Here is a 19804-nt window from a genome sequence, read left to right as displayed (position 1 = left end):
GGAAAACACATTCAAGTGTGCACTAACCAATTGACTAACATTGGTTCTCAGTTTACCTGTGCAGAAAGCGAGGGGGGAGGGAGGGGGCCCCATCTAAAGTTTCGCAAGGGGGCCCAGTGATTTCTAGTTAATCCCCTGATCCTCTGCTTTGCACAGTTATGTCCATTGGTCCGATGACCACCATTTCTTGAAAAAGACTGATTTAGGCTCAAGAGTGAACCTAGTCTCAGGTTTCTCATGGAAAATGCAACAGCACTCTGCCAGTATACTAATGAACAGCTAACCTAGTTTCCAAATGAAGTGGTGGTGATGGCAACCATACTGTTTACATAAGCCCTGAAATTGTTTCATTGCTGTAGCTGTGGCAGTCTTGGATACATTCACCTTTTCTGTTCTTACCTGACAAAAGCAAAATAAGGCAAACTGCAAAAAAATCTGGATATTCAGCCAGGCCAGGGGAATTCATCCTGAAATATGTCCTAAAGAACTGTCCAATTTGTTTTCCTAGAAGTTCATCAAACGTGCCGCTCCACGCTCTCGCTACACTTGATGTACCTGTACAAAGGCAGAGAAGGAGAGGTCTCAAAGTCAGGTGCTGGAAACTCACATTTGATTGCTGATGACTCTGAATATGAAGATGAGTATAAGACAATGCACACTATGAGGGCCGGCCTCTCCGACACCACCCCAGTGCCTCCAGCACCCAGCATTTTATCAGGTGCCTCCAGCACCCACATGACAACATATTTAGCTGCTAATCACGGCTATTTACATTAGCAGCTATGGGGCTCCCAAATTACTGCAGTGCCTTTGGTGCCCAAATTAACTGCCTCACCCCCATTCCATCCTCCCCCTTCATTACGCTATAAGAGAGTACACACAACCCTAGGTACCTTCCTATCATCCTCCTACATTACACTATTAGAGAGTACACACAACCCCAGTACCCCCCTATTCTTCCCATACATTACACTATAAGAGAGTACACACAACCCTAGTACCCCCCTATAATTCCCATACATTACACTATCAGAGAGTACACACAACCCTAGTACCCCCCTATTCTTCCCATACATTACACTATCAGAGAGTACACACAACCCTAGTGCCCCCCTATTCTTCCCATACATTACACTATCAGAGAGTACACACAACCCTAGTACCCCCCTATTCTTTCCATCCATTACACTATCAGAGAGTACACACAACCCTAGGTACTCCCCTATCCTCCCCCTACATTACACAATAAGAGAGTACACACAACACTAGGTACTCCCCTATCCTCCCCCTACATTACACTATTAGAGAGTACACACAACCCCATGTACCCCCCTATCCTCCCCCTACATTACAGTATAAGAGACTACACACAACACTAGGTACTCCCCTACATTACACTATAAGAGAGTACACACAACCCTAGGTACTCCCCTATCCTCCCCCTACACTACACTATAAGAGAGTACACACAACACTAGGTACGCCCCTATCCTCCCCCTACATTACACTATAAGAGAGTACACACAACACTAGGTACGCCCCTATCCTCCCCCTACATTGCACTATAAGAGAGTACACACAACCCTAGTACCCCCTATCCTCCCCCTACATTACACTATAAGAGAGTACACACAACCCTGGGTACTCCCCTATCCTCCCCCTACATTACACTATCAGAGAGTACACACAACCCTAGGTACTCCCCTATCCTCCCCCTACATTACACTATAAGAAAGTACACACAACACTAGGTACTCCCCGATCCTCCCCCTACATTACACTATAAGAGAGTACACACAACCCTAGTACCCCATATCCTCCCCCTACATTACACTATAAGAGAGTACACACAACCCTGGGTACTCCCCTATCCTCCCCCTACATTACACTATCAGAGAGTACACACAACCCTAGGTACTCCCCTATCCTCCCCCTACATTACACTATAAGAGAGTACACACAACACTAGTACCCCCTATCCTCCCCCTACATTACACTATCAGAGAGTACACACAACCCTGGGTACTCCCCTATCCTCCCCCTACATTACACTATCAGAGAGTACACACAACCCTAGGTACTGCCCTATCCTCCCCCTACATTACACTATAAGAGAGTTCACACAACCCTATGTACCCCCTATCCTTCCCCTACATTACACTATAAGAGAGTACACACAACACTAGGTACTCCCCTAGCCTCCCCCTACATTACACTATAAGAGAGTACACACAACACTAGGTACCCCACTATCTTCCCCCTACATTACACTACAAGAGAGTACACACAACCCTAGGTACCCCCCCTATCCTCCCCCTACATTACGCTATAAGAGAATACACACAACACTAGGTACTCCCCTATCCTCCCCCTACATTACACTATAAGAGAGTACACACAACACTAGGTACTCCCCTAGCCTCCCCCTACATTACACTATAAGATAGTACACACAACCCTGGGTACCCCCCTATCCTCCCCTACATTAAACTATAAGAGAGTACGCACAACCCTAGTACCCCCTATCCTCCCCCTACATTACACTATAAGAGAGTACACACAACACTAGGTACTCCCTATCCTCCCCCTACATTACACTATAAGAGAGTACACACAACCCTAGGTACCCCCCTATCCTCCCCCTACATTACACTATAAAAAAGTACACACAACACTAGGTACTCCCTATCCTCCCCCTACATTACACTATAAGAGAGTACACACAACCCTGGGTACCCCCCTATCCTCCCCTACATTAAACTATAAGAGAGTACGCACAACCCTAGTACCCCCTATCCTCCCCCTACATTACACTATAAGAGAGTACACACAACACTAGGTACTCCCTATCCTCCCCCTACATTACACTATAAGAGAGTACACACAACCCTAGGTACCCCCCTATCCTCCCCCTACATTACACTATAAAAAAGTACACACAACACTAGGTACTCCCTATCCTCCCCCTACATTACACTATAAGAGAGTACACACAACCCTGGGTACTCCCCTATCCTCCCCCTACATTACACTATAAGAGAGTACACACAACCCTAGGTACCCCCCTATCCTCCCCCTACATTACGCTATAAGAGAATACACACAACACTAGGTACTCCCCTATCCTCCCCCTACATTACACTATAAGAGAGTACACACAACCCTGGGTACCCCCCTATCCTCCCCCTACATTAAACTATAAGAGAGTACACACAACCCTAGTACCCCCTATCCTCCCCATACATTACACTATAAGAGAGTACACACAACTCTAGGTACCCCCCTATCCTCCCCCTACATTACACTATAAAAGAGTACACACAACACTAGGTACTCCCTATCCTCCCCCTACATTACACTATAAGAGAGTACACACAACCCTAGGTACCCCCCTATCCTCCCCCTACATTACACTATAAAAGAGTACACACAACACTAGGTACTCCCTATCCTCCCCCTACATTACACTATAAGAGAGTACACACAACCCTGGGTACTCCCCTATCCTCCCCCTACATTACACTATAAGAGAGTACACACAACCCTAGGTACCCCCCTATCCTCCCCCTACATTACGCTATAAGAGAATACACACAACACTAGGTACTCCCCTATCCTCCCCCTACATTACACTATAAGAGAGTACACACAACCCTGGGTACCCCCCTATCCCCCCCCTACATTAAACTATAAGAGAGTACACACAACCCTAGTACCCCCTATCCTCCCCCTACATTACACTATAAGAGAGTACACACAACACTAGGTACTCCCCTATCCTCCCCATACATTACACTATAAGAGAGTACACACAACCCTAGGTACCCCCCTATCCTCCCCCTACATTACACTATAAAAGAGTACACACAACACTAAGTACTCCCTATCCTCCCCCTACATTACACTATAAGAGAGTACACACAACCCTAGGTACCCCCCTATCCTCCCCCTACATTAAACTATAAGAGAGTACACACAACCCTGGGTACTCCCCTATCCTCCCCCTACATTACACTATAAGAGAGTACACACAACCCTAGGTACCCCCCTATCCTCCCCCTACATTACGCTATAAGAGAATACACACAACACTAGGTACTCCCCTTTCCTCCCCCTACATTACACTATAAGAGAGTACACACAACCCTGGGTACCCCCCTATCCTCCCCCTACATTAAACTATAAGAGAGTACGCACAACCCTAGTACCCCCTATCCTCCCCCTACATTACACTATAAGAGAGTACACACAACACTAGGTACTCCCTATCCTCCCCCTACATTACACTATAAGAGAGTACACACAACCCTAGGTACCCCCCTATCCTCCCCCTACATTACACTATAAAAGAGTACACACAACACTAGGTACTCCCTATCCTCCCCCTACATTACACACAACCCTAGGTACCCCCCTATCCTCCCCCTACATTAAACTATAAGAGAGTACACACAACACTAGGTACTCCCCTATCCTCCCCCTACATTACACTATAAGAGAGTACACACAACCCTGGGTACTCCCCTATCCTCCCCCTACATTACACTATAAGAGAGTACACACAACCCTAGGAACCCCCCTATCCTCCCCCTACAATACACTATAAGAGAGTACACACAACCCTAGGTACCCACCTATCCTTCCCCTACATTACACTAAAAGAGAGTACACACAACAGTAGGTACTCCCCGATCCTTTCCCTACATTACGCTATAAGAGAGTACACACAACACTAGGTACTCCCCTATCCTCCCCCTACATTACACTATAAGAGAGTACACACAACACTAGGTACTCCCCGATCCTTCCCCTACATTACGCTATAAGAGAGTACACACAACCCTAGGTACCCCCCTATCCTTCCCCTACATTACACTATAAGAGAGTACACACAACACTAGGTACTCCCCGATCCTTCCCCTACATTACGCTATAAGAGAGTACACACAACCCTAGGTACTCCCCTATCCTCCCCCTACATTACACTATAAGAGAGTACACATAACACTAGGTACTCCCCGATCCTTCCCCTACATTACGCTATAAGAGAGTACACACAACCCTAGGTACTCCCCTATCCTCCCCCTACATTACACTATAAGAGAGTACACACAACACTAGGTACTCCCCGATCCTTCCCCTACATTACGCTATAAGAGAGTACACACAACCCTAGGTACCCACCTATCCTCCCCCTACATTACAATATAAGTTGTAACAGAGACATCCACAATCATGTTGACCATGTATCATTTTTTTTTTTTCAAGTAAAAAATACTATGTATACTATGTAAGTAAGATTAAAACAAGTAATAGTCAACTTGCGTTAATCAGTAACAAACTTATTATATGTGACATTTTTGGCTTGCTATGTTCTGAAAAACGATCACTGTATATAAATAACAAATAAGGTAGGAAAAGGATGAGAGATAGCTCAGTGAAAAAGCTTAGTGCGTCAGGGCCTAAATTCTTTGTTACTCAGTTTTACCTTAGATATACTGGCAATCTATCTTCAGCAAAATTCCTTCCAGAGCCCAGCCCCAGTGGTAATTACAATGCCAAATGATAGTCATCTGCTGGATACTCCATGGTGTGGAATATGCAAGAAAGAAAGGAAGCCAGGCTGCAAGACAGCCAAATATTTGCTATAGGGTTATGGGAATAGGGCAAGGCAAATCTCATCAGTAGAGATTGGAAAACAAAAATCTCCCTAATAATAAAGGACTCATTATGCTCAGGTACACTGAACTATGTGATTAGATCGCCAAAACCCTACACAGCTCAGCTTCCAACACTTTTATTGAACTGAGAGGTATATTGGAGGCTGCCATATTTATTTCCTTTTAAACAATACCAGTTGCCTGGCTGTTTTCCTGATCTCTCGGTAGAACTGTCTGGATCACACACCTGAAACAAGCATGCAGCTAATTCAGTCAGATATCAGTCAGAGCACCTCATCTGCATTCTTGTTCAGAGTTCATGGCTAAAAATATTACACACACACACACACACACACACACACACACACACACACACACACACACACACACACACACACACACTTAGTAATACACACACACACACACACACACACACACACTTGAGTCCCCATTGTGTCACCACACTCCTCATGAAACAAGCATGCAGCTAATTCAGTCAGATATCAGTCAGAGCACCTCATCTGCATTCTTGTTCAGAGTTCATGGCTAAAAATATTACACACACACACACACACACACACACACACACACACACACACACACACACACACACACACACACACACACACACACACACACACACACACACACTTAGTAATACACACACACACACACACACACACTTGAGTCCCCATTGTGTCACCACACTCCTCATGAAACAAGCATGCAGCTAATTCAGTCAGATATCAGTCAGAGCACCTCATCTGCATTCTTGTTCAGAGTTCATGGCTAAAAATATTACACACACACACACACACACACACACACACACACACACACACACACACACACACACACACACACACACACACACACACACACACACATACACACACACTTAGTAACACATACACACACACACACACACACTTAGTAATACACACACACACACACACACACTTGAGTCCCCATTGTGTCACCACACTCCCCATAAGGGCCCCCCTCATTTCAATTGTCACACTTGTTTTATGTAAAGCGCTTACCTATAACATATGATAAAATAAGATTCCAGCCTGTAATAAAAGCCCACAGCTCCCCTACTGTGACATATGTGTATAGATAAGCAGAGCCAGTCTTTGGCACACGAGCACCGAATTCAGCATAGCACAGGCCTGCCATTACAGACGCAAGTGCCGCTATGAGGAAAGAAATGACAATGCTAGGTCCAGAGTTTGACTTTGCGACTTCTCCAGCTAGAACATAGACTCCAGCCCCGAGCGTGCTTCCAACTCCCAGAGCAATTAAGTCCACAGTAGATAGGCAGCGACATAGCTTGGAGTCCTCAAGACTGTCCAACGTTACAATCTTCCTACGGAGTATACTTCGGGCGAGCGACAACACTGGTCCGCACGGAACCATGATGACCTCTTCTTTCTAAACTGTGAGAAAAGAAGAAACCGGTAAACTACATGCAGCAATTAATCACATACACACCTGAATAATATTTACAGGGCCTGATTTGTACTTTTTACCATCCAAGGCCCACAATCAATAGCTGCCCTTGGCCCAACAGCATCCTAAACTTCCCCCACTTAGGACAGTTAGTGAGGTAATGACAGGGATTACATTATAAACTCCTCTGAGGACATTAAGTGGCATGATGGCAGGGATTAAATGGTAAGGAACTTGGTGAGATTATATGGTAAGGAACTTGGTGAGCGGCGCATTTGTTGAGTGACAGGCAGCTCAGAGATCACTGTAAGTGGCTGCTCACAGCCCCTTCATCCCCCGAGTGCCAGATCTGTCTGTTGGTAGCCACCTACCCCTATGTGCAAACTCTGTGAAGCAGGACGACCACGGGCCGGCACTGGCTGCTAATGTGTGCAGAGTGCAGCACAGTCAGCATCAGTAATATTCCGTTCAGGCGCTCACCTGACTGCTGCAAATGTTCAGCAGGTAAACAGCTGCTGCCAGCCTGCCTCCCCAAGCCCTTTCCTTGCTTTTCTAATGCCCTAGACCAGGGGTCCCCAAAACGTTTTAGGTCGAGGGCCAGGTCAACATACTTCAGGCTGGTGGGGGGCCAGAGTATACATAAAATTATGTAGAAGTCTTTGTGGGTCAGACAGTGAAGCATACCCAGGTGACAACCTGCAGTCCAATTGGACAGCAGTGTCACCTGATGTGGAATTTGATTGGAAACCAGCGAATTACTGCTTTCTGGCTTCCATGTGGATGGGTGGTGCCAGCACTGCTATTCTATATGTGGACAACCAATATTTACAGATGTAGCTGACCGCATCTATAATTAATACATTTTGTGTGTGGGGGCCGGTAAAAAAGCCTCAGGGGGCCACATTCGGCCCGCTGGCCTTAGTTTGAGGACCACTGCCCTAGACCATGGCCTTTGTGACCTTGTCTGAGATCCGGCCATGAATATTCATCTGAGTTATATGGGCAGAGAAAAGTTTTTCACACGTTCTATTTCAGAGAAACACACATGAAAAATGTTTTGTGAGATAAAAAATTGATTCATTAGGAGGAATAAACAAGCATTTACAGTAGCAAAATGATGAGTTATGTAAAACAAAGGAGCCATATGTTACACAACATCAGCATAAATTATCTCAGTGAGAATCAGCTTTAGGCATAATAGCTACAAAACGTGCACTGTGCATGTCACAACTATTACTTTATCTGAAGCTTAACGATTACAGCCAGGAACTTCAGTCTATAATATTACCTATTTCTCTTTTTCTGGCAAAGTAACTTCAATGGTTCACAAACCAGTCTTAACATGCATCCTGGAGACGTACATGTAAAAAGTGCTTGGACACCGTAAACTGCCACAAGTAGAATGTTGGTAAAATTACTGATATTCTACTGTTAGGCTGTATGTAATTACAATAGTAAAATATCTAGTTTTTGTTTACCAATATTTTACTATCCTCTAATCTGACCCCATTTTTATTTGATCCCTTCCTTTATCAATGCCTAACCAACCCCCCCCCCCCAACTGACACCTAACCCTAATAACCCCCACAACTGATGCCTACCCGTTAACGGCCTCCCCCCCCCAACTAATGCTTAACCCTAATAGGTTGGGGTGGGTTGGCTCGGGTAAGACATCAGTTGAGGGAGTCAGTTAGGATGCAGAAAAACTGAAACCAATGAATGCCTATGGGCCTGTTTCTACTAAACGCGATTTTTCTGATGCAGATTTTCCCATAGGCATTCATTGGAGTCTGTTTTTCTGCATCCATTCTGCATCCAATCTGCATGTAGTGGAAACAGGCCCTTAAGGGTAAGCATTAGTTGGGGAGGGGCAGTTAACGGGTAGGCATCAGCTGTGGGGGTTGTTTAGGGTTAGGCGTCAGTTGGGGGGGGGGGGTGGTTAGGCATTGATAAAGGGAGGGATCAAATGAAAATGGGGTCAGATTAGAGGATAGTAAAATATTGGTAAAAAAAAACTACAGATATTTTACTATTGTAATTACATACAGCCTAACAGTAGAATATCAGTAATGTTACCAACATTCTACTTAAGGCAGTTTACCCTAGCCAACCCACCCCAACCTAGGCCTAATCTGAAATGACCCCCCAGACCGATATCTAACCTTAACTACGCTGGAGCAACAAACAGGTGGTTTGAGTGCGGTCATAAACTCTAATGTAAATAGCTGCAATTAGCGTCTGTATAAGTGGTAATTTTATCAGGCGCTGGAGAGCACACTATACAGAGCAAAGTGCCAGCTATATGTAGCTACGGCATCTCCGATACCCAAATGAACTGCTTCGTCCTGGAAAAAATGCACAGACCTAATACAGGCTCTGTATTGTTTATTGGCTGGTCAGTAAAAGGAAGAGCTGAAATGGTATCTATGAGATTTACAATTTTAATAAATAGAGCCTGCCTGAACCTTGTTGTCAGATGAACCTGTTATTTTCCTACAGACCTGGCAGATACCAGAACTGCCAACCTCAACTTACTGCATCTCTTCACACTTTCCTGCTTAAAAACATGAACTGATACAGTACCAATAGGTATTGCTCTTTCAGAAGGCACTGTTTTCAATTGTACTTTATTGTGGGCTATACTGCATATTAGAGTGTTCAGATCCATGTAGACCACTCATCGTTATAGTGTTAATTTACATCCAAAATTGGCATAATCCATGCATCAACTTAGAATTATTTTCATGCTCTACTAGCTACATTCAGTGTCTAAAGGGGCCCATACACTGGTCGATTTCAGCCATTGATCGTTCGATTGATTCTATGGAATCGATCAGAAATCGATTTTATCGATCGATTTGCGGCCGATTTCAATCGATTTGCTCTATCTGACAGGATGGAAAATCTAGGTTGATCTGCTGCTAGCAGCAGATCGACGGCCCATAGAGTTGCATTGGATCGAATGGTCCAATAATGCATTTTGCTCGATTTCCAATAGATTTCCAATAGATTTCACTCTGAAATCTATTGGAAATCTGTTCCTAGTGTGTGGCACACATAAGATAGATTCCTGTCAGATTCAACTTGACAGGCATCTGACAGAAATCTGTCTGATGGTCGAATCTGCTGCAAATCTATAAGTGTATATGGCCAACTTACCTTCAAGGCACCTTAGGGAAAAAATGTTCAACTCACAAATTGGTTCAGCACACTCATAATGGTACAGCCATATTCTACACCACAACTATGTTTTTGTTTTTATCTTGTTTAACTAAAGCCTCTTCCAAACATGAGGACTGTCACTCCATAGGGATCTGGACTTGATCAGTGCAGGGCTGAGGTTGTACTAACTCTATAGCTATGGAGGATGGGGGCGGGGTTACACAAGGAGCATCACAGAGCAGGCAGGGTGAATGGGAAGAACAATGCTGTCAGCCTGCGCTTACCTGAGATGATCATCCACCAGGCAGATCCCTTGCCAATGTGCCAAGGGAGATCGGGGGTCACTGTACACACTTTAAAGTCTCAACAGGGGCTGTCCTTATCAGCCACCTTGGTTGAGTTTAAAGTGGACCTGAGCACAGAACGTCCTCTCTGCTCTAAAAGTTAAGTAGCAGCATAATAACCTTTAAAGAAAAACATTTCTTTGTTATTGCTTGCTCCTGCAACAAATCTGCAGAGTTTCTACTTCTTGCTTTCATGGAATCAGACAAAGGGTTAACATCCTATGTTTACATATTAGCTGTGTCTGCTGAGGACTGCCTAATTTCTGTGATGACGCGGCTGAGAGATCAAATTACACTTGTGATTACTTACAAATGAGGGGAATTAGACAGACTCTTCTCTCTAAAAACACTCAGGGTACATTTCTCTCTGTTTTCTTTGTGTCCTGTGCAAGAGTTTAGGCTCACTTTAAACTAGTGTGTGTACATAGCTTTACAGTGGAACTATAATCTGGCATAACACACCATGGAAACCTGCCTCCCAACCTCTTAATGGTCATGTAGCTATCTTAAGAGCTTTTAAAGTGTAAGTGTCGGGCATAAAATCAAAAATCTACTTTTTATTTTTATCTGGTAAACAAGTAATAAGGATGCTAACCAGGCAATCCAAAAGTTAAAATCACTATTACTTTACTTGTTGATAAATGATCATTCCCCAGTTTACCTTACTCTTATTTGGTACATTGCTGCACAAAGGAAGTTGCAGGGCATGCTGGGCTGTCTTTTTTTGCTTCTTTACTTTCCTCTCAGACTTAACTAATGCAGCCTGATTTGCAGAAGCCTCTTTCCCTCCTGTTTTCCCCTGCCACACCTCTGTTCCTCTTTGATTGGCCAATATTTCTTATGCTGAAACAGTGCATTTTATATTGCTGTTTCTACTGCAGAGCTGGGTGGGAGTGCCTAGAGACTGGGAGGAGGGCCGGCAATGCATACACAATCAGGCAGAGGAGAGTAATGCTGGGCATACACGGTGCAATAGTTCTTATCAATCGAGCCACTGATGGTTTGATTAATAAGACCCAACCTGTCCGATACCCCGCCGGATCGATTCTGCGTTCAATACTGGCGGAGAAAACAATGGAAATAAACGAGGGACAAGCGGGAATTGATCCGCGCGGACGAGCGGGGACGGGGGGTGCAGAATTGCACCGTGTATGCCCAGCATTAGGGAGATAATGACATCAGAATTGGCTTCAAGATAGACACAGTTAAAATGGAGAATCCTAAGAAGGATTTTCTCTTTTTTTACTATAGAAAAATCACTAAAATCAAAACGTGGACAGTTCAATACATATGTTATGTAAGTAGAGCAAGTATTTATCTACTTATATATGTGTTGTTGTTTTTCTGAGATAGTATGGCTGACAGCTCCTTTTTAACGCAAATTAACAACCACCATGTAAAAATCTGAATTCCCTGCACGTCACAATGCGGGAGCAAACATACATCAGCATTTATACCTAAAATCCTATTCAGCTAGAACTGAGTAACTTGCTACTGGCAAAGTTGTCACATCAGTCATCCAGATTAGATCTGTGCACTGTTTGCTCAGTAAACACTGTTATCCCCTGCTTTCACAAACCCCTGCACAGCACAGGAGGATGAGCACAGCAAAGGTTCAGTTCCACTGGAGAATATACTGAAATAAATGTGTCTTCTTTAAATAGAAGGTATTTGCAACAATCCAGCTTCATGTGAGCAAGAAAGATTTCCCATGGTGCATTACTGCTGAAAATGCAAATCATCACTTTATATCCCTAAGGACCCATTTCCACTTGTTGCCACACACGTCAGTGAGACGCGCGGCGGCACTTCCGGGTGTGCGGGATCGCAGGTGAATCCCAGAAGCCGTGCCATGCACGGCTATGGTATTCTCAGCCTCCCGCAGGAAATCTGTGGCCAGTGTCGGCCAAATCGCTAGGGTAAGTGATTTGGCCGGCGGCGCCATAGTTTCCTATGGCAGAGTTTCCCCGCGCGATTTGCCTGCAGGGAAACTCTGCGGATTCGGAGTGGTTTCCGCTCCAGTGGAAACGGGCCCTTAAAGCCAGACACACATTTTACAGAGCCATACTAATGCAACACACGTACAGCTGTTATGGACTGGTTGTTCACTTACTCACAGTATTTCCAAATTTGCTGCAGCTATTCCAGAGAATCTTCCTTTGGAAAAATATCCAGAAAGCATATTGCTGTCAAGAAGAGTAGGCACTTCTGAGCTACGGAGCAGTTCTCTGCTGAGCATAGACTACCTACCACACCTAAAAGCACCTATTTGCTTAGACATTAACTCTTTGTGATCATTTAAGAATCCACTGAGCTGTAGTGCTGGTGACAAAGAGTTAATCTCTCACAAGCACACGTTGGAGGTAAGCAAGGTTAGGTGATCTGCACTGACCAGGAAAGACTGGCTGCACCCTCTTCCAGCTATTCCCAGTCTACCTCATGGAGGTGATGACGGGGCAGAGGGACGAGCTTGAAATTTAGTAAAGCTGCACTGTCATCACTGTCATTACTGCAAAAAGTGCAAATGTACTATCATATGCATGACAAAAATCAGACAGGCTAAGCTCTCTAAATACATACAGGGGGCATTTCTCTCTGTTTGTGCAAGAGTTCATGTCCACTTTAACCACTTCGCACCCAGACCTTGTTTCCCACTTATGGACCAGAGCAGTTTTTACAGTTTAGCTATGTCCTTATTTAATCATAAATAACTTTATCCCTACTTATGACACAGAAATGAAATATATATTGGGTTTTTTTTCAAGACAAACTAGGCTTTCATTGTATGCCATTATTTCCCTCGAACAATTTTGTTTTCTATGAATTTTAATGGGAAAACAAGGAAAGAAATAGAAAAAAACACATTATTTTTCAGTTTTACCAATTCCAGTGTAAAAATAAAAACTGCTACTGTAGATATAAAAAACAAAGTTGGTTTGGCTATTCTTACCGCTTATCACAAAACTTAGATTATGTTCCGGTCACAATTTATGGGGAAGATATTTGATTCTGAAAAAATGCTACAGAGTGTATTTTTCACTATGAACTGAGAAAATAAAAGTATTTTTAATGGTAAATCAATCTCATTAGCTCAGGAAACATATATTCCCGGTCACCAATTAGTACTGCATCAGATAGTGCCAGAATTGTGCACAGGAGCAAGCCCAATTCTGCACTGCTTCTGCTACAAGACGTATATCTACTGACTTGTGGCTTAGATGAAGTCACAGAGGACGTAGGTATACTGTAGTGGTGGATAAAGTGGTTAATGATAAAACTTACATTTTATTTGAAAATACTCTGATCTAATGCTGGGTACATACTATGAGATTGTATGGTCGATTTACTGTCACATCGATTATTTCAAACATGTCCGATTTGCTTTCCGATCGATTTCCAAGCATTTTCCGATCGATTTCCTATTAGGGTTAATGTAAATCGATTGGAAAATGCTCGGAGATCAATCGGAAAGCAAATCGGACATGTTGGAAATAATCTAGCTGACAGTAAATCGACTATAAAAACTCATAGTGTGTACCCAGCATTAGGATTTCTGATTGGAGTACTGTCACTGAAGTATATAGCTTCCTGTCTTGCTATAGGAGAAATTATTAGCTGCACAAGACAGGAGGATTTCTCCTATATATATTTCAATGAAAGTGAAATATAGGTTAATTTTAGCTTGACCAAAAACTCTATAATATATGAAACATTCCTACATGGAGTACTTTTACATAAAACTCCAATGCGCAAGTTTACTGTTTTTAAACTGCTATAAATCACATTATTTCCCTCATTCAGTAATGATGAACTGTATTGGCCTGAATGACAACGGTTTCTACGCCTAACAAGTGCTCTTTCACATACCGTAATTTGTTTGCTTGGACATTCTGAGGGCGGATGTAGGCAGCTGCAGGTGATTGGCCACTTTTGTGTAAACTGCTGGGATTGCCCCCAATTGCTAGTCACGTCATTATGTGTGGTGTAAATCAATGAGGCAATGTCAGCAACACAAATAAACATATTCTCACATGCTTTCAGGTGCTAATTGACTTTTATGCAAAAAGTTAGTACACACATAAAGCTAACAGCCTTTGGCAACCTCCAGAATATAAAGTCATCCAGAGACAAGAAAAAACAGTCACTCGATCGTTCCAACGCCTCAGTTCTGTACACACTGCTGCAAATCATCTATAATGTTATTAAAGGGAACCTGTAGTGAGGAAATACAGAGGCTGCTATCTTCATTGTCTAATAAACAATACCAGTTGCCTGACTTTTCTGCTGACGCTCTTCCTCAAATACTTTGAGGCCCCTTGCATACTGCGTTGTCCTGCCTTACTCTTCCTTGCCGCTTTCCCGACACAAGGGCCATGTAAGTCTATGGAGACTTGCACACTGCACACGATGCGACACGGTACACTGGAAGTATCCAAATCGCTGCATTGCTGACGCAAAGGCTGCAGTGTGTTACCACATGATCTTTGCCTCACGCACAAATTATGCACCAATGCAATGTCAATGGATGATGCAGCAATTGTGCACAACAGGAGCGCGGTGCGGCGCATGCGCGGACCGACGGGAATTCCAGTGACGTATATCATGCTCGCACCGTGGTGCAGGGTAATTTGCAGACTGATTTCTGCTGTGCGATACGGTACTTACATGGGTGTAGCAATAACCCCTGCAACCTCTCCATCGCAGGGGGGGCCCAGAGGCTTGGGGGCCTCTCCACCTACCTCTCTTCAACCGCAAGTGCTGTCAATTAGCAAAAACCCCTCCCTGTTTGCTCACAAAAACCAGCTGCAGGAGCATGTGTATTTTTTTTTCCTGCTTCCATACGCTGCTCCACAGCAAAACACTCTCCGCTGCCATTCGCCGGCTCTTGATTATGTGACCTGGATGGGATTAGGGGACCAAAGGGGGCCCCATGCGATCATTTTTGCAGGGGGGCTCTATTAAGTCTAGTTACACTCCTGGGGGATTACACCTCAATTAATAGGTGTGCAACCAGCCTCAAGCAAACCTATGAGAAAGAAAATGTTATTTTAATTCTTCCTCAGCAGTGGGAAACCTCTAGAGGGTCCAGAGGTTTCCCAGATAGTCAGGAGCTCACTGCTGTTGCCCAGGACCCTCTTCTTTTTCTGGCTGTGTAGAATACGAGCTTCTCTGTACTGGGCATGTGCTAGTATGGTGTGCACATGCTCAGTAGAATGAAGCGCTTGTGCATGGAGAACAAGCCATACACAAGCGGCTTCATTGTGCTGAGCATGCGGAACCTTACTTGCAAATGCGCAGTGCAGGGAAGCGTATACTCGTTGGGAGAGCGTCCGCGAGGAGCATATATAAGTTTAGAGGGGCCTAGCACTGGAACAAAGGATTCAGGAAGCCTGTAGACTATCTATTTTTTCTCAAATTTTCACTTCACATTTACTTTAAGTCACTTGTCACTTTAGTCTCTAAAGGCTTGTAAAGCTGGCCATACACTAATCAGTTTTAAATTGACAGGTGCTTGATACTTATCAAATTGTACAAAAACAGACTGAAACCTGGTATCTTGACTGGGAAAAATGGTAAGTTGTATTGTGATTGTGTGAACCTTAGAGCAGCGTTTCTGTGTATTCTGGTTAGTATTCACAGCTGCAGCTTTTCAGTCATATCATTCATCAGTAGTTTTCTTTTTGAATGCATATCCATACATACATAATATAGAAAGAAAGAAACATTTCTTACATACCAGTAATTCTGAAATAGTTTAACCTAAACATTGAGCATTACTCCATGACTGCATTGAAGTATAGACAAAGGATTGGCTCTTGTAGGATGTGTGCATGTCAGGGAGCATCAAAGACAAGGAAGTAACCAACTTCAAATGCTTTCTACTACTAAGAACGGCATAAACAGTTATTTTTATCTTTGTGCAGGAGTTCCCTGATGAGCTCCATATTCTCATATTAACTCATAGGACCTGTGCACCTGATGCACTTCAGAACTTTTAATGCCCAATTGAACGCTCATTTTTAGACTGCTACTTACTTCATGTAAGGCTTGGTGGTGTATTCTCCACAGTCAGCATGCAACGCATGAGCTGACGTGGAGGAGGTACACACACTAGCACAAAGGAACAGGCTATCCCTAGTATAGTGGAGGGGAGGACTGACTCCAATAGGAGATTGTGGCGCACAGAGCCGGTGCAGATCTGACAGCCACAAACAATGCTTTCGTTATAACGTCTCAGCGCAAAGTAGCGCTGAGCGCATAAACCAGAACTGAGGAGATCAGGACAGGTAGACAGAATGAACGCTTGCTAGCTAGCGGCTACTTAGCGACAGCAAGCGTCCAAAACCAGACAGACTGGAATGAGGCAGCCAATGCGTTGCGGCGATGGCGTGCCTCACAAAGACAGGACAGGATAGTCAGGAAATAGCAGGATCGAGATAGATGAACGTAACACAGATAAATATACAATAAGTATGTTTTCCTAGCGTATTACAATTACAGCTATCAATGAAACTATTTGTAAGGTCTGACTAACATATGTATATATCGGCAATGAACCGATATATGACATAAGCAGGAACGCTGACTAGGACTGGAGTAATACAGGGAACAGGACTCAGAAGGATTCGCTATCTCTTCGCAGAGATGAACGCAATCCACAAACAGTAACAGAACAGGATTCAGAAGGATTCGTTATCTCTTCGCAGAGATGAACGCAATCCACAAACAGGACCAGGAACAGGATAACTAGCTCAGCACGGGTGTTCACGGTACGCGCAAACTACCAAAACGTGCTGGAAAACTGGCTAACTGAACACAGAAAATAAACAGTTCGTGTACGTATATATCAGCGACACTGATGTATCAACGTAACACGAATACAAGGAAAATAATAAACGTGCTGGTATGCATATATATTGGCAATGAACCAATATATGATGCAAAACCAGCAAAGTATCTTTAGAACAAGAAACACGATCGGGGGCTGAAGCGACAGCAAGACGGGCTTAACTGAAGCTATGAAAACCCAAGGAAACCCTGCAGGAAGCAGATCTTTATACTGAGGTCATCCAATGGGAGCAGACATGCAGATTCCCACACAGGTGAATGATAATCAGTCACAAGCTGACAGCAGGGAAAGACAGACAAAGCTATGCAGCTTGCATGGAAATAGATCAGAACTGCCTGAGCTGCAGCACTACTACTTCCAGCAACAGCTGCTGCAGCAGCGATCATCACACTTCACTTTGATAACTCATCAACATTAAACACCTATTAGAAATGATTTGCAATAAAATTGTGCCTTGTGTACAAATTTAATGTACAAGCACAAAATCTCCCTGGAGAAGATGCTGAACTGCATAAAGATGGGGGGCGCTAGGGAGCAGCCCCATCCCCCCCCCCCCCTGAAAGTGAGTAATGCCAGTCACCCCCTCCCCCCCTTCCCTTTGCCCAGCCCACTCCATATATCAACCTACCTTTGAGGTAGGTTTGTTTTATATATTCTGTAAAAAAAGGTGCTTGGTTGCCTTTAACCTCTTGAGGACCCCAGTGCTGAACCCCCCTATAGACCAGGCCATTTTTTACTAAAATGACCACTGCAGCTTTAAGGCCAAGATGCAGGGCCGCACAACAGAGCACACAAGTGATCCCCCCCCCCCCCGCGCGCTTTTCCCGCCACCAACAGAGCTCTCTGTTGGTGGGGTCTGATTGCCCCCCCCCCCAGATGTTGTATATTTAAATAAATAAATAAATATTTATTTGTTTATTTTTCTAATACTTTTAACATTTTTTGTGTTCATTTTATATTTCCCCCTCCCTCCCCCAGTCAGCCAATCATAGCGATCAGCCGATCGCTCCTTTGTCACACAGGGGGACAGACGTGTCACACGGTTGTCCCCAGTACAGCGCTGCAGCAGATCGCAGCACTGTACTATGTAAATAGACGGCGGTTACGCAACCACCATTCGGAGACTGAGAGCTCCACCTCCCAAGCAGGAGATACGCGCGCATTCTGTGCATGATCTCCTGCAGTAGCCGGCCTGTTATGATCATGTCTGCAGCGTTTACTGCTGGCTGCAGTGGTATTGCAACCCAAGCAGTTCTGATGTCATTACATGCATTTGCTTGCATAGTTTGGTTTGCACTTAAACTAGGTGCTGATTCCATCTGCAGTCGCTCTGAAGTTAATGACAGTTTAATATGCTTTTGTGTAAACAAACATTGTCTGCTGCAATGGAGGGGCAATCCCTTTCCTGCAGGCTGCATATCATTGTCTGCCTTTTCCTGCTGTCAGCCTGTGATTAATTACCATTCACTTGTGTGGGAATCTGCAGGTCTGCTCCCATTGGATGACCTCAGTACAAAGAACTGCTTCCTGCAATGCTTGATGGGCTACCATAGTCTCAGATTCTGTCTGTTACTCTGCTCGTGCCCCACCTCGTTCCTAGTCCGTGTGGACTGCGCTGACTCCTGCGAAGGGGTCAGCGAGTCCTCCTAGTTCTGCTCTTGTTCTAGAAGTTGTTACTCTGCTTGTCTTGTGTCATATATTGGTTCATCGCCAATATATACGCATACTTGCACGTTTATTATTTTCCTTGTATTCGTGTTACGTTGATACATCAGTGTCGCTGATATATACGTACACAAACTGTTTATTTCCTGTGTTTAGTTAGTCAGCCTTCCAGCACGTTTTGGTAGTTTGCGCGTATCGTGAGCACCCGTGCTGAGCTAGTATCCTGCTCCTGGTCCTGTTTGTGGATTGCGTTCATCTCTGCGAGGAGATAACGAATCCTTCTGAATCCTGTCCTGTTACCGTTTGTGGATTGCGTTCATCTCTGCGAAGAGATAGCGAATCCTTCTGAGTCCTGTTCCCTGTATTGCTCCAGTGCTAGTCAGTGTTCCTGCTTATGTCATATATCGGTTCATTGCCGATATATACATATGTTAGTCAGACGTTACAAATAGTTTCATTGATAGCTGTAATTGTAATACGCTAGGAAAACATACTTATTGTATATTTGTCTGTGTTACGTTCATCTATCTTGATCCTGCTATTTCCTGACTATCTTGTCCTGTCTTTGTGAGGCACGCCATCGCTGCAAACGCATTGGCTGCCTCATTCCAGTCTGTCTTATTGTGGACGCTTGCTGTCACTAAGTAGTGGCTAGTTAAGCAAGCGTTCAT

General features: G+C 44.1%; 1 protein-coding gene across 5 annotated transcripts in view; it reads right to left on the bottom strand.

The window, feature by feature from the left end:
* Positions 1 to 19804, bottom strand: part of SLC7A2 (solute carrier family 7 member 2) — a 172833-nt gene that overhangs the window by 63545 nt on the left and 89484 nt on the right. For 3 of the 5 annotated variants that reach the window (XM_068278633.1, XM_068278636.1, XM_068278634.1), the window contains exons 2-3: positions 6704 to 7099; positions 400 to 555 (exon numbers count right to left, since the gene is read on the bottom strand). In XM_068278633.1, coding sequence (XP_068134734.1) covers positions 400 to 555; positions 6704 to 7079 — 532 coding nt within the window. In that variant the 5' untranslated portion in view covers positions 7080 to 7099. The remainder of the gene's footprint in view (positions 1 to 399; positions 556 to 6703; positions 7100 to 19804) is intronic. The other 2 variants (XM_068278635.1, XM_068278637.1) reach the window with 1 other exon arrangement.

Source organism: Hyperolius riggenbachi, chromosome 1 (genome assembly GCF_040937935.1).
Source record: "Hyperolius riggenbachi isolate aHypRig1 chromosome 1, aHypRig1.pri, whole genome shotgun sequence".
Taxonomy (NCBI): Eukaryota; Metazoa; Chordata; class Amphibia; order Anura; family Hyperoliidae; genus Hyperolius; species Hyperolius riggenbachi.
Note: the sequence above shows the minus strand (reverse complement) of the source record. Positions and strands in the feature narration are given on the sequence as shown.